At 49.9% G+C, this 15,716-nt stretch overlaps 1 protein-coding gene across 1 annotated transcript in view; it reads left to right on the forward strand.

Moving 5' to 3' along the window:
• The window catches only part of LOC142004375 (butyrophilin subfamily 2 member A2-like), a 109,745-nt gene that overhangs the window by 61,333 nt on the left and 32,696 nt on the right, over positions 1-15,716 (forward strand). The window contains exons 18-20 of the mRNA XM_074981993.1: positions 5,917-5,937; positions 7,132-7,152; positions 12,091-12,111. Of these exons, the coding sequence (XP_074838094.1) occupies positions 5,917-5,937; positions 7,132-7,152; positions 12,091-12,111 (63 nt within the window). The remainder of the gene's footprint in view (positions 1-5,916; positions 5,938-7,131; positions 7,153-12,090; positions 12,112-15,716) is intronic.

A 15,716-nucleotide genomic window follows, 5' to 3' on the forward strand; every position in this document is an offset into this window, starting at 1 on the left:
GGAGGCTCTCCAGATCCACGGAGGGCCTGGGACTTTCCCAGCCCTTGGATGGCGCAGCTGAAAGAAGGACGGCATTTCTGTCCCTGATCATGGCCCTTGGGGCTGTGCCCCCAGGGGCAACATGCCCCCCAGGGCAACATCCACCCCCTGGGGGCAACACCCCCGGCCATGCACATCGTGGCCATAGGATGTTGTGGGTGCGTAGAAGTTCCCTGCCCATGTGGGAGAATCCCCATGTGTGGTCCAGCCCCGCCTACCTCTCGCCGCTCGTGAGGCTCATGGTGCTATCCCTGTGGGAGGGTGCTGGCTGTTGCCAAGGGTGTCCTGGCATGCTAAGGGCCATGGGCAGCCAGGATGTGTCCAGGCCAGGACCACTTGGCATGCGCGTGGCCCTTTGGCAGCTGTGTTACCCTTGCCCCATGAACCAGGGTACAAACTCCACCAGAGATTTACCACAGGGTCCCTCAACGAAGTCCGGTGATGCCCGACTCCTGGTCACCTGGGTGGATGACCAGGAGGGCAAGTTGATCGTGAGGTCGCCCTCCTTGCTCGACCACTCCAAGGTTGTGTCCAGCCCCTGGCTCTGGCTCCATGGTCCTGGCTCCTCCTGGGCTTCTGCCTCCAGCTGGTCTGCAGCAGTGTCTAGGATGGAGGGTCGGGGGGGAGTGTCCTGGGACCCCAGGATGGACTGGAGCTCCAGTAGTAGGGGCAGGTGGAGGGACCTGCCCTGAGCGTCCTGCCTGATTCCTGGCGTGGGCACAGCCCTCCCGGAGCTCCTTTACTTTACTCTGGACTTGGCCCAGAGCGTGCTCGGGGTGTCCCCTTATGCTGAGGCCATGGGCAAGGTGGGCGAAGGCCACAGCATTGCACTGCTTTACCCTCATCTCACAGAGGCCCTCCTCCTCCTCCTCCCAAAGTCCCAGGAGATCACTCAATTCTGGCTCTGTTCAGGATGGAGTCCTTTTTTTCCTCTTCACCCTGCTGCGCCTGGGAGGGCTCTGTGGAGGTCCCTGGGGCTCCTGCAGTGGGTGGCTGCTTGCCATCATGGAGGTCTTCTGTTCTGATGGAGGTGTGAGGGCATGTTGACAGCAGCTCGTGGCTGTGCTGCTAGCATGTTCTCAGCTTCCTGCCACAGGGTTTCTGGAGCCAGGTAGCTTTAACAGTGTCCGGTTGCAGAGATAATAGAGCCTCACTGCTGCAAGCCAGTCTGGCTCCATGCTCCATTTGGCCAGCACCATGACGGACTCATCTTTCGAAAGAGCAGGCTGGGGAGCATCTTCAGGTGTCTTCTTTCTAAATAGAATTTCGAAAGGGGATGTGCTCCCTAATTGGGATGGGGGTAAGGGTTTCGAAATCTGCATCGCATTCCTCTGATTTTCTTTTGAAAGAACACGTTGTACGTGTAGACGCTCCTTGCATTCTTTCAAAAGAGGGCTGAAATTTTCAAATTTATTTGCACTTGTAGACATGGCTATAGAGTATGTCATGGAAGTCCATGTGCTGTCTTATAGTCTTGGCCACATTTCCTCTCAAAATAGTACCCTATTTAGCACAGGCCAAATATGAGGTTTTGATCAAAATTGCTATTAGAATTGCTATTGGTGTGTTTAATTTCCTGGAAGTGGCTTGCTCTTTGGGGTAGGTGTGTCTTAATCTTTCTATGAAACTTGACATTATTGAGATCAGATTTCAAATACAGGTTGTACATCTATAAACCAAGACTCTCTGGTCTGGCAACATCTGTGGTCCTGCAGGACCATGGATGCTCCAGAGTCCGAGAGTGCTGAAGCAGTGTGGGAGTTGGGGTGGGCGCATGACCCAGCTGGGTTGCCTGGGAAAGCCAGGAAGCAGGGTAGGGTGGCAGGGCAAGGGGTGATGCCAGCAGCAGGGGGGTCCCAAAATGACCTTCCCTGGTCCAGCAAAATCCCTGACCTGGGACCAGTCAAGTCCCAAGGGTGCTGGACCAGGGAGGTCCAACCTGCACCTCTTGAATTTGTGGGAGAGCCCATGAATGCAAAAAAGTATTGATTTCACTAAATATGAATCTGTGCGAATATGGCTGATTCATGAATAGACTTAATATGTCAAGTCGCTAATTGCAATGTGGATGAAATATTAAAAAAACAACAACAAAACACAGGCACAAATGGTGATTATGGGCACCACACTGAGAATTTCAGTCTGCAATTGGTACATTTGCATTGAAGCAATCCTTCAGATTTGTTCGTCTTTCCAAATGCATTTTTAAACAGAAATATGGAGTCCAGATTTCTAAATGTTTCTTGCTGGAGAGAAGATCAGTGAGGATATTGACAATAGCAAAGGACAGATGAATGTCTTTAGTTGATAAAATATTCTTTGCCTGATAAGGAAGAAAATCAAAGTATCTGATATTTCTGGGATAATTTCTTTGTCAATAATACTCAAGGGAAAAGTTCAGTCATTCTGCACGTCGCTCTTCTCCCACGCATTCACACAGAAACCTAGGTACTGCTTGATCTCTGCCCCACATCTCATGCTCCTTCTAAAAATGTATCTGGAATTTGAACGAAGGGAATATAAAAATACAAGAAAATTTGTCCCCCAAACACCCCAGAAATTGAAAGTCCTTGGCTACGTCTACACGTGCACGCTACATCGAAATAGCTTATTCCATGTAGCAACATCGAAATAGGCTATTTCGATGAATAACGTCTACACGCCTTCCAGGGCTGGCAACGTTGATGTTCAACTTCGATGTTGGGCAGCACCACATCGAAATAGGCGCTGCGAGGGAACGTCTACACGCCAAAGTAGCACACATCGAAATAAGGGTGCCAGGCACAGCTGCAGACAGGGTCACAGGGCGGACTCAACAGCAAGCCGCTCCCTTAAAGGGCCCCTCCCAGACACAGTTGCACTAAACAACACAAAATACACAGAGCCGACAACTGGTTGCAGACCCTGCGCCTGCAGCATGGATCCCCAGCTGCCGCAGCAGCAGCCAGAAGCCCTGGGCTAAGGGCTGCTGCCCACGGTGACCATAGAGCCCCGCAGGGGCTGGAGAGAGAGCATCTCTCAACCCCTCAGCTGATGGCCGCCATGGCGGACCCCGCTATTTTGAAGTTGCGGGACGCGCAACGACTACACGGTCCCTACTTCGACGTTGAACGTCGAAGTAGGGCGCTATTCCTATCCCCTCATGGGGTTAGCGACTTCGACGTCTCACCGCCTAACATCGAAGTTAACTTCGAAATAGTGCCCGGCGCGTGTAGCCGTGATGGGCGCTATTTCAAAGTTAGTGCTGCTACTTCGAAGTAGCGTGCACGTGTAGACACGGCTAAAGTAGCACACATCGAAATAAGGGTGCCAGGAACAGCTGCGGACAGGGTCACAGGGCAGACTCAACAGCAAGCTGCTCCCTTAAAGGGCCCCTCCCAGACACAGTTGCACTAAACAACACAAGATCCACAGAGCCGACAACTGGTTGCAGACCCTGTGCATGCAGCATGGATCCCCAGCTGCCGCAGCAGCAGCCAGAAGCCCTGGGCTAAGGGCTGCTCCCCACGGTGACCATAGAGCCCCGCAGGGGCTGGAGAGAGAGCGTCTCTCAACCCCTCAGCTGATGGCCGCCATGGTGGACCCCGTTATTTTGATGTTGCGGGATGCGGATCGGCTACACGTGCCCTACTTCGACGTTCAACTTCGAAGTAGGGCGCTATTCCCATCCCCTCATGGGGTTAGCGACTTCAACGTCTCACCGCCTAACATCGATTTCAACTTCGAAATAGCGCCCAACACGTGTAGCCGTGACGGGCGCTATTTCGAAGTTGGCACCGCTACTTCGAAGTAGCGTGCGGGTGTAGACACGGCCCTTATGTTCAGCTGAATAAGCGTGTGACTACAATTGAGCTGGAGGTTTAATGAACACACCTCCATTACTTCTCACTAAGCTAGTATGTTATAAACCTCCGTGTAACCAGCAGGGCAGAAAGCCAAAGCAGGCCAAAGGCAAAGAGTGAGGGGTGGCTCCATGCCCCAGAAGGGGCGGAGCCTTGGGTAGAAGGGGCTGGGTCAAAAGTAGTCAGCCTCTAGTGCCTCGGGGAGCGCAATGCTGTGCTCTATAATAGAGAAGCAGCAGACATATCTTGATTTCAGTATTATTATATTATTCTCGTAGGCAAGCTAAGGAAATACAGTCACGATGAAACTACTGTAAGATGTACAACTAGTTGAAAGACTGTAGTCCAAAAGCAGCTAGCAGTGGTTAGCTATCAAACTGGGGGAATCTGTCTAGTGGGGTCCCTATGGGGTCAGTCCTGGTTTCAGGATTATTTAAAATTTCCATTAATTACTTTGATAACTAAGTGGAGAGAATGCTCATAAAATCTTCAGGTCACCCCAAAATGAGAGGGGTTGCAAGCATCTTGGCGGTCAGAATTGAATTCAATGCAACCTTGAGAAATTGGAGAATTCTCCTGAAATCAACGAGATGAAATTCAATCAAGGTAAATGCAACATTTTCATTTAAGAAGGAAAAATCAAAGGCACAGATACTAATGGAAAATACCTGGCTAGGTGGGGGTACCACTGAAAAAGTTTGAGGGCTTAGAGCGGATCACAAATTGAGTAAGACTCAACAGTGTGGTACAATTGCAAAAAGGGTAATGCAGGTCTGGGATGTATTAGAAGCAGTGTTATGTGAAAGACATGGGACGTAATTGTCCTGTACTACTTGGTGATGGTGAGGCCCCAGCTGCAGCACCATGTCCATGCACCCTACTTCAGGAAAGATGTGGACAACATGAAGAGAGTTCAAAAAAGGGAGCAACAAAAATAATAAGTTTAGAAAACATCACGGGCACATTCTCATGTTCCTCAACTAACATCATATCTGCCATCATATGCCAACAATGCCCAGATGCTTTGTGTGTTGGACAGACGTCAAATTCTCTTAGATGATGGATGAGGACGGTAAAACAACTAGACTTATTTAGCCTTCAGATATGCTATGGGCTGTTTTGAAGAGCCTGTGGATCCATGTCACACCAAAGGTAGGAGTGGATCAGTGGATCCATGTCCACCAAAGGTAGGAGCAGAAGTAATGAACTTAATCTTCAGACAGGGAGATTTAGTTAGGATTGTAGGACAGGTTTTTTAACCCTGAGTGGGGTTAAAGACTAGAACAGGTTTCTAAAAGTAGCTGTAGAATGCCCATCATTGAATGTTTTTATAAAAACATGTCTCCAGGATAGTTAAGGGTTACTTGGTCCTGGCTCAGCATGGGGAGCTGGACTCGATGACTTCTGAAGGACTCTTCCAGAAATACAGTTCTATATATATGGGCTAGCATGGATATGTCTATCTGAGGTGGAAATTACACTCACAGTTCAAGTACAGAGGTGCTGTGAATGATTAATTTGGGCCGGCGTGGGAGAAGGGAGTGTACCTGGAATTGCTTCAGGGGTAGGGGGGTGTATCCGCATGATTGAGGTGGACATGTCCAGATGAATCTTTTATTAGTGGGCAAAAGTGGGATCCCAAGTGTTTCTTCTGCTCTGGATGGAGTGCGTCTCTCCCTTGGGTGTGCTCTGCTCATGGGAGTGGCATCGACTGGGCATTTATCAATAAGAGAGGGTGGGTGGGGTTTGACAGATGTAGATCAGTCAAACTGATTCCTTTCCCTGGGGATATGGTATCATCTTTGACTATGACAACAGCATCTTGGGTTCGAATCATGGTATAGGCAACGGTTTATGCACGTTTGACAGATGTGTTGGGAGCTGCTACAGTGTCACGGTGCACATAGGGCAACGTAAAATATGACAAGCATTAATGAAGTCTGCTCACAATGTCAGTGGGGCAGACTGAGGCCTCACAAGGAAAATAAAATGCATTTATTGACAATATTGGCTTTTTTTTTTTGTTTTTTTGCAGGCTGGTTAAGAATGGAAAAGAGTAAGTTTCCTGTGACGGCTGAGATTTGATGGAGGAAGAGGAAATACTGGCCTCTTCATAAGTCGGGTCACAGGGCTTAGGGTGATAATGAGAAGTCTTTTCTCTTACTCATTAAGACAGAATCAAGGAGAGAACTTAAGAACTAAGAACATAAGAATGGCCATACTGGGTCAGACCAAAGGTCCATCCAGCCCAGTATCCCATCTGCCGACAGTGGCCAATGCCAGGTGCCCAAGAGAAGGAGAACAGAAGACAATGATCAAGTGATTTATCTCCTGCCATCCATCTCCTGCCCCTGTACTGAAGGCTAGGGCACCATACTTTACCCCTGGCTAATAGCCATTTATGGACCTAACCTCCAAAAATTTATCGAGCTCTTTTTTAAACCCTAATAGAGTCCTGGCCTTCACAGCCTCCTCCAGCCCTCATCTGGGACAAGCCAAATGGAGCATGATCTATTGGGGGACATTTGAGATGATAGGTTTACACAACAGGGGAAAAGATGTACGTACACAATATCAGAGAGGTGGCCATGTTAGTTTGTAGCTTCGAGAACAACAAGAAGTCTTGTGGCACCTTGTAGACTAACAGATATTTTGGAGCATAAGCTTTCGTGGGGAAAGACCTGCTCCATCAGATGCATGAGTTGGGTGGAGGTGGTTTCAGAGGGGTATTTGAAGAGTGGGGTCCCAGAAAAAGGTGGGGCCAGAGCTGACAAGGTCTATTCAGCAAGGTGGAAATGGCCCAGTATCAATAGTAGGTCTGAAAAAAGGAAAAACCAAGTCAGCTCACTCAGGGGGATGTGAGCCATTGTCAGAGTCTAATGGGGAGATCTTAGCCCCCAGGGCAGAGAAGCTGGCAAACTCCTTTGCAACCAAGTTATTGAAGGTGTTGAGAAAGCATACAGTGATTTTTTTTGTAAACATATTTTCAATCAGTGGAAAGAAAGAAATCAAGATAAGATTATTCTGAACAGCTATTGAGCATTCTAAATACCGTATCTCCCATCGTACCAGTATAAAATATAATCTTAGTTCCTTTTTATGGCAAGAATGAAGGGAGAAAGCTGTCTGTTGCTATAATGTCTCTGGTGACTGGATTGATAATTTAGTTCAAAATACGACAAGAAGTTAAATTTTCTGACTGAGTTTGGAGAAAACCTCTGACTGTGCTGTTTCAACATTTCTTTTTCAGACAAACTCCAGCGGAAAATCTGTAAGTCAGAGCTGACTTTTAAGCACTTTGCTCAAATATGTAACCATTAGTGTGGAAGTTTTTCCATCTCTTTTCTAAGTACTGGTCTTTTTCCCACCAGTCACTAAAGTATCATAGATTTGGCTGTACAATGTCCCAACACCTAAACAAAGTCTTGGCCTCATATTTTAATGAGCCTAAGGGTCATGGCAGGGTGGGAAACGGGAGCAAGGGTAAGTAGGTAGAGATTACCACCTCCAAAGATGAGGCCCTTGCAGAAGTGTTTCAGCTTCCTTTCCATTATGGAAATGTGCCGCTTTCAGGTTAAAATTGACGTAAGTGATGGATCCTTTGGAACTGGAACACTTTAAGCTACAATGCTTTGTTGTGCCAGTTCCTGCTGATAATGAATACCGGCACCTCAGGAGCTCCAGCCACAGGATTGGCTGGGAGTTTGGGGAGGCGAGCCAGCTGAGTACCAGTTCATCTTCTTTTACAAGAAAGACATTGTTAAGCTATGATTTGAGGACTTCAGCAACTCAGCCAGAGCTCAGGGGTTTGTTACAGGATAGGGTGGCTGAGCTTCTGTACTGTCAGCTGAAAATTCCACTGTTCTGACCTTTATCGGAGGGGTAGCCGTGTTAGTCTGGATCTGTAACAGCAACGAAGGGTCCTGTGGCTCCTTACAGACTAACAGAAAAGTTTTGAGCATGAGCTTTCGTGAGCACAGACTCACTTCATCAGATGCTGGCAGATTTCCAAGACCAGCATCTGATGAAGTGAGTCTGTGTTCACGAAAGCTCATGCTCAAAACTTTTCGGTTAGTCTATAAGGTGCCACAGGACCCTTCGTTGCTGTTCTGACCTTTGTCTTTCTCCCGGGAGATAGAAGGAATTTCGTCGGTACCAAGTACAAGCTGGATGCCCTCTTGGAAGAAAAGATTAGAGGACTTCAGGGTCAAATATCAACACTCTGGTCCACCACTGAAGGTGAAGACTTCTTCGACAGAAGGCAGCATTTGCTCCTGCCGGCACAGCAGGCTGAGCAACCAAAGAAGGATGTCCAGAACAAGGAAGAAAATTGGAAGCATGTAACTTGCAGGAGAAGAACATCAATTCGGGTATCTCCAATTCCAGTGAAAGTAAGTAACTGCTTTCAGGCTCTCTGCATGGGTGATGTGGTGTAGAATGCGGTAGCAGAGATCTCTCAGGGAAGAGCTCAGACAAAGACCCCACTGACTTGAAGGCACAGGATGCATAGTTAGGGGTGCTACGATCACCACCCCTCAGAAAACAACACAGGAGGCGGTGGTCGGGGACTCCCTCTTAAGAGGGATGGAGTCATCCATCTGCCATCCAGCCCTGGAATCCTGGGACATTTGTTGCTTACCAGGAGCTAGAATCCAGGATATAACAGAGTCTTCCAAAAATCATCAACCCTCTGGATTATTACCCCTTCCTACTTCTCCACATAGGAGCCAATGACACAGCAAAGAATGATCTTGAGCAGATCGCTGAAGATTATGTAACTCGGGGAAGGAAGATGAAAGAATATGGAGCACAAGTGGTGTTCTCATTCATCCTCCTTACTGAAGGAAGGTGCCCAAGTAGAGAGCGTTAAATCACGGAAGTAAACACATGGCTGTGCAGGTGGTGTCAGAGAGAGCAATTTGGTTTCTTTGATGATGGGATTTTGTTTTGGGAACAAGGATTGGTAGGAAGTGACGGGATCCACCCAACAAAGAGAGGGAAGAGCATCTTTGCAGGCAGGCTTGTAAAGCTAGTGAGGAGGGCTTTAAAGTAGGTTTGCCGGGGGATGGTGACACAAGCCCAGAGATAAGCTGGGAAGGAGAAAGGTACAGCAAAGGAGGAGCCCTGATTCAAAAGGAGAAAGTAGGCCAATCAGCTAGTTATCTAAGGTGTTTGCACACAAGTGCAAGAAGCCTGGTAAACAGACAGGAAGAATTAGAGGCCCTGTCAGAGTCAAAGAAGCGTGAGGTGATCGGAATAACGGAGACTTGGTGGGATGATTCGCATAACTGGAGCACGGTCATGGAAGCGTATAAACTGTTCAGAAGGACAGGCAGGGGAGAAAAGGAGGAGTGGTGCTGTATGTAAGACAGCAGTGTCATTGTTTAGAGCTCCAGTATATGAAGGGAGAAAAGCCATTTGAGAGTCTTTGGGTTAAGCTTAGAGGCGGAAGCAACGCAGGTGATGTTGTGGTCAGTGTGGTACACCAGCATTTCTTCAGACAAGTACGAGAAGGTTCCAAATCGCAGGCCCTGGTTCTCACTGGAGACTTTAACCACCTGACATTTGTTGGGAGACCAATACAGCAGCATGCAGACAATCCAGGAAGCTTTTGGAGAATGTTGGGGATAACTTCCTGGGGTACAAGTACTGAAGGAACCGACCAGGGGCTGTGAACAGCTTGACCCGCTGCTCACAAACAGGAAAGAACTAGTAGGAGAAATTGAGTGGCAACCTGGGCTGCAGTAATCATGAGATGGTGGATATCAGGATTCTGACAAAAGAAGAAAAGGTGAGCAGTAAGATACAGACCCTTGATTTCAAGACAGCAGATTTCGACTCCCTCAGAGAACTGTTGGGCAGGATCCCTTTGGAAGCTAATATGAAGAAGAAAGGTGTTCAGGAGAACTACCAGTATTTTAAAGAAGCCTTATTGAAGGCACAGGCATAAACTATCCCCATGTGCAGTAGGAAAAGCAAATGTGGCAGGCAACCAGCTTCTCTTACAAGGGAAATCCTTGGCGAGCTTAAACTCAAAAAGGACGCATATAAGAAGTGGAAACATTGACAGATGACTAAGGAGGAGTATAAATATATGTCTGGAGAATGCTGGGGAGTAATCAGGAAGGTGATAGCACGACTGGAACTGCAGCTAGCAAGGGATGTGAAGGGCAACAAGAAGGGTTTCTACAGGCATGTTAACAATAAGAGGGTTATGAAGGAGGGTGTGAGGCCATAAGTGGATGAGGGAGGTAACCTAGTGACAGATGATGTGGGAAAAGCTGAAGTACTCAATCCTTTTTTTGTCTCTGTCTTCATGGACTAGGTCAGCTAGCAGACTACGGCAGTAGGTAATGCAGAATTGGAAGGAGCTGGGTACCCCTCGGTGGGGAAAGAACAGGTTAAGGGCCATCTAGGAAAGCTAGATGCACACAAATCCATGGATCCAGATTTAATGCATACAAGGGTACTGAGGGAATTGGCAATGTTATTGCAGAGGTTCTGGCCATTACCTTTGAAAACTCGTGGAGATCAGGAGAGGTCCCAGATGACCGGAAGAAGGCAAATGCAGTGCCCATCTTTATAAAAAGGAAGAAGGACAATCCAGGGAACTATAGACCAGTCAGCCTTATCTCAGTCCCTGGAAAAATCATGGAGGGGATCCTCAAGGAAGCACTTGAAAGAGGGGAAAGTGATCAAAGTAGTCAACATGAATTCACCAAGGGCAAGTCCTGCTGACCAGTTGGATTAGCTTCTATGATGAGGTAACAGGCTCTGTGGACATGGGGAAGTCAGTGGATGTGATGTACCTTAACTTTAGCAAAGCTTTTGATAGTTTCCCACAATATACTTGCCCATAAGTTAAGGAAGTATGGATTGGATACACAGACTGTAAGATGGATAGAAAACTCGATAGATGGTTGGGCCCAATGGATAGCGATCAATGTCTCAATGTGTGGTTGATGGTCAGTTTCAAGTGGAGTGCCCCAAGGATCAGTTCTAGGGCACCATCAACAAATTGGTGGGTGACACTAAGTTAGGGGTACAGGTGGATACATTGGAGGACAGAGATTGGGTCCAGAGTGACCTAGATACATTGGAGGATTGTCATCATCATTATCATCATCATCATCATCATCATCATCATCATCGTTCCCTGTCCAGTGTGGAGTGGCTTAGTTTCCGTAGACTAGCTCCACACCAATTTACTATATCATCTACCCATTCTCTGTGGGGTCTGCCTCTCGTATTCGAACCATCCATTGTGCCAAATAGCTGGGTCTTGATTTTTTGTCCGTTGTTCTTTCTGCAAATATGCCCAAATAGCTGTAACCAAAAGTAATCTGATGAGTCTGGGGACTGACTGGTTAAATAGCAGGGACAGCAGAAAAGGACCTGGGGATTACAGTAGATAAAGGCTGGATATGAGTCAACAGTGTACTCTTGTAGCCAAGAAGGCTGACGGCATGCTTGGGTGCATTAGGAGGAGTATTTCCAGCAGATCTAGAGAAGTTATTATTCCCCTCTCTTCAGCACTGGTGAGGCCACACCGGGAATATTGCATCCAGTTCTGGGCCCCCCAGTATAAAAAGGATGAGGATGCTCTAGAGCAGGTTCAGCACAGGGCAATGAAAATGATTAAGGGGCTGGAGCACATGACCTATGAGGAGAGGCAGAGGAATTTGGGCTTTTTTAGTTTGCAGAAGAGAAGACTGAGGGGTGATTTAATAGCATCCTTCAACTTCCTGAAGGGGAGCTCTAAAGAGGATGGAGAGAGGCTGTTCTCAGTGGTGACAGATGGCAGAACAAGGAGCAATGGTCTAAAGTAACAGAGGGGCAGGTGTAGGTTCCATATTAGGAAAAACTCTTTCCCCAGGAGGGTGGTGAAGCACTGAAATGCGTTGCCTAGAGAGGTGGTGGAATCCCCATCCCTAGAGGTTTTGAAGTCCCGACTTCACATGGTCTTGGCTGGGATGATTAGGTGGGATTGGTCCTGCTCTGGACAGGCGGCTGGACTCAATGACCTCCTGAGGTCCCTTCCAGCCCTGGGATTCTATTATTCTTTTGTTCTCTGACCGGAATGTGCAGGAAGTCAGACTAGCTGATCACAATGGTCCCCTCTCACCTTAAAATCCATGTGGTCAGTGGTAATGAAAATCTAATTTTCAACAAGAACATTACAAACCTTGACCAAAGTTATTTTTTGCAGGTCGACTCCAGCTTGAAAATGGTACGTATCCTCAGATTTCTAAGGAGCTTCACTATTTTTGGCCTCAGATGTGAAAAAACTAAGTCTGAAAGACAAAGCTGTTTCTCTACTTAATCTACATCTACTTACAGATGAGTACATTTCATTCTTTACTTCGTTTTTCTTCATATTTTACCTTTTTACATCAATTTGTCCAGAAAATATAGCAAGTGTTCTTAGAATATGTAAGCACATTCAAAGTCATAATCTAATGTGAGCTCCTGCCAGGCCAGAGAATTTTCCCCAAATAATTCCTCAGCTGTGTCTGCACTACAGTGGTTCATTGGCAGGAGTCACTGTTGGAAGATATCTTCTGGCACAACTCCTGTCGACAGGCCCTGTCTACAGTTGATAGAGGCTCGCCCTGTTGACGCACTGTGTTGCCAGAGAGCAGCCACACACCCCGACGGCTCTGTCGGTGGGCTCATCTGCGTGCCAAGCCCTTCCCAGAGCCCAGCCTGGCGTGCCACCCCGCCCTGTGTTCCCTGTCCATGCCAAGGTTTGCACACCTCCTGGAGAGACAGCGGAGCTAATGCAGGGCTCCCAGGCTGTCTGTGAGAGAGTCTGACCTTTTCAGTGAGCAGTGCTGCCAGCACAACCCTTGGGTTTGCGTTGGCCCCACACATGCTGCTGCTGCACCTCATCCCAGCTGTCCTCCTGCTCCTCTGGAGGGGCAAGGCCAACACCTGCCATAAGAAGGATGCTGTCCTCACTGCTGCAGGGCACTGCCAGCGCCCACACCCTCGGGCCAGCAGGTGGGGCTGGCAATAAGCCACCAGTTCAGACTGGTGGGACCGGCTGGTCGTGGGGCAGTGGGATGCCCAGCAGTGGTTCCAGAACTTCCACATGCAGAAGGAGACACCCCTGGAGCTCTGCGCCTGTCTCGCCCCTTCCCTTCTACGACAGGACCCCCACCAGCGCCCTGCCATCCCCCTGGAGAAGAGGTCACCATCACCCTCTGGAACCTGGCCACCCCCAACAGCTGCCACTCTGTGGGGAACCAATTTAGCATGGGCAGGTCCACCATAGGTGCTGTCCTCATGCAGGTAAGGCACTCCTGGGCCATGGGCCCTGCATGGGGTAGAGGGTCCCACCCAAGGGGGACTCTCAGGGAGCAGGGGTGGTGGGGCGTGAGGGAAGCCCCATCCCCAGGGGACCATGCCATTCCACCCACAGTCCTACTGCTTTGGGGGTAGACCCACAGGGGGTCTCCTGAAGAGCTCGGGGGTGTGGACTGGGAATGCCTCAGGGCCAAGGGCTCAGCCTCCCCCGCAGTTCCTCATCCGTGTGTCCCGCCTTCTCCCCTCGCAGGTTGTGAGGGCCATCACCTCGCTCCGGCTGTGGAGTCTCATCTGTCCAACTGGCGCTGATGCAGCCATGGCCGGATTTGATGCACTGGGGTTCTCCAGCTGTTCTGGGGGCCCGCCAGCTGTTCTGGGGGGCCATCGTCAGGACCCACATCCCCATCCATGCCCCAGACCACAGTGCGGTGCAGTTCATCGACAGGAAGGGACACCACTCCATTGTGGTGCAGGCCCGGGTCGACCACCACGGCCACATCATAGACATGTACAGCGGGTGGGCAGACCAGGCACAAGATGTGAGGGAGTTCTGCAACTCCGGCCTGTTCTGGAGGGTGGAGGTGGGCACCGTCGTCCCCCGCTGGGAGCTGGCCATGCCCTTGTGCATCGTGGGAGACGCCACGTACCTCCTCATGCCCTGGCTGAGGAGGCCTTACACCAGCCACCTGGACCCCACCCAGGAACTCTTTAACGCCCACCTCAACCAGGCATGGACGCAGGTGGGGTGTACGCTGGGACACCTCAAGGCATGTTTTCAATGTCTTCTGACGCACCTAGACTTGGGGGAAACAATGTCTCCCAAGTTGCAGGGAGGTGCTGCACCCTCCAGAACCTTATGGAGGGGAATGGGCAGGCCTTGCTCCTGCTGGGGGGAAGCCACCAGCCATGCCTATGAGGAGCCGGGTGTAGCCCCCATCTTCCAGGCCCATCAAGATGGGCTAGGGGTGCCAGAGGCCCTGAGGGAGAGATTCTCCTAGGGATCCCAATAACCCCACCAGCGCACCACCTCAGGCCCACAGCCCTATCCTGACCCCTCCACAATAACGAGCGACACGGGCATGGCGCAAACATAAAAACTACTTGGAACAAAATGAAATGTGTGGAAGCTCGATTGGGACATTAACGATGTCGAGGGTAAATGGTTTGCAGACTGTACACGTGAGTTAGGCATGAGACGGGGTTGGGCACCAGAACTTGGAAGAGCGGGGGAGGGTAGGCATCTGAACTTGGAAGGGGGGTCATGGGATAGTGGGCAGGCTTCATTCCAGGAAGGGGGTGGGGGGGGCCGCAATCCCATGGGGGAGCAGCACCCCGAGTAGCTTCAGCCACAGGAACCTCTCCCACCGCAGGTTCGAGGTGCTCCCTAGTTCTCACCTTCTGGGAACAAGTCAATAACTTTTCCTTATTCACTTTCCCCGTACCTGTAATGATTTTCTAGACCTACATCATAACCCCCTTGGTCTCCTTCTTTCCTAAGATGCTCCTGCCTTTTTAATCTCTGTTCCTGCGACACCCACTCGGCTTCGAGCGCTTGCTCATATCTGCTCGAGTGAGGTGTGTGCGCGTCATGTACGTGATTGTTGGAAAGTTTCACCCTACCGGCTACCTGTTGGCTCAGCCCTGGAGTGGTGCCTGCGCACAGCCCTTTGTACGACCAGCTCGCAGTTCCTTCCTACCACCCATGTCGGCTCTTGGGGCTGTGGCTGAGTACTTTGTTGCTACACCATCTCTCCCTAGCTCTGCGTGTAAAGAGTTGTAAAGAGTTCTCTATGCATATTCTGTTGTTCCTGAGTATTAGGCAGCCAGCGGGTGAGGAACGGTCTCCCTTTTCTCCCCATGTGTCCTTCAGGGATGGGGTCATGAAGAAGTGCCAGAGCTTCTCTCTGTGTAGCTCCTGCTTGAAGTCTATGCTGATGAGTGACCCCCACGACGCCTGCCTTCGTTGTTTGGGGGAAGCTCATCAGGCTGATGAGTGCCGAATTAGCTGGGCTTTTAGGCCCCGGACTCTCAAGCAGCATGATTGTTATCTCTGTCAGCTCCTCACGGGGTCGGGACTCAACCTCCACAGCAGGAGCCCACGCTGGGTTCTTCAGTGCGCCACCTTCAGCCCTGGACATGGTGCTGAAAAAAGACTTCCCAGCACTGGTGGTTCCCAAAACCTCTGGTCCAGCGCTGCTCCCATTCTCCGATGTGGGCCCTGAAGAGCTCCAAGTCATCAGCACTGGTTCTGTCGGCCCCGGCACCCTCAATGCAGACAGAATCCAAAAGTTCCAGGGTCCATCACTCCACTGCCTCGGGGTCCTGTGCGCCGAGCCGGATTTCCCTCAACTTGCTAAGAGGAAAACAGGTGCCAGTCAGCTGTCCACCCCTGCCAGACACGTACCGGGTGGCATGGGGAATTAGCAGAAGGATGCACTCCCCGACGTGGACTCAGGCCTCTGTCCCCTAGTGTGGCTCCAGGGCCAAGCCTGCCTCCCTGGGTCTGCCCCTTCTGGCACAAGTGCC

The sequence above is a fragment of the Carettochelys insculpta genome, chromosome 31 (genome assembly GCF_033958435.1).
Source record: "Carettochelys insculpta isolate YL-2023 chromosome 31, ASM3395843v1, whole genome shotgun sequence".
Lineage (NCBI taxonomy): Eukaryota > Metazoa > Chordata > Testudines > Carettochelyidae > Carettochelys > Carettochelys insculpta.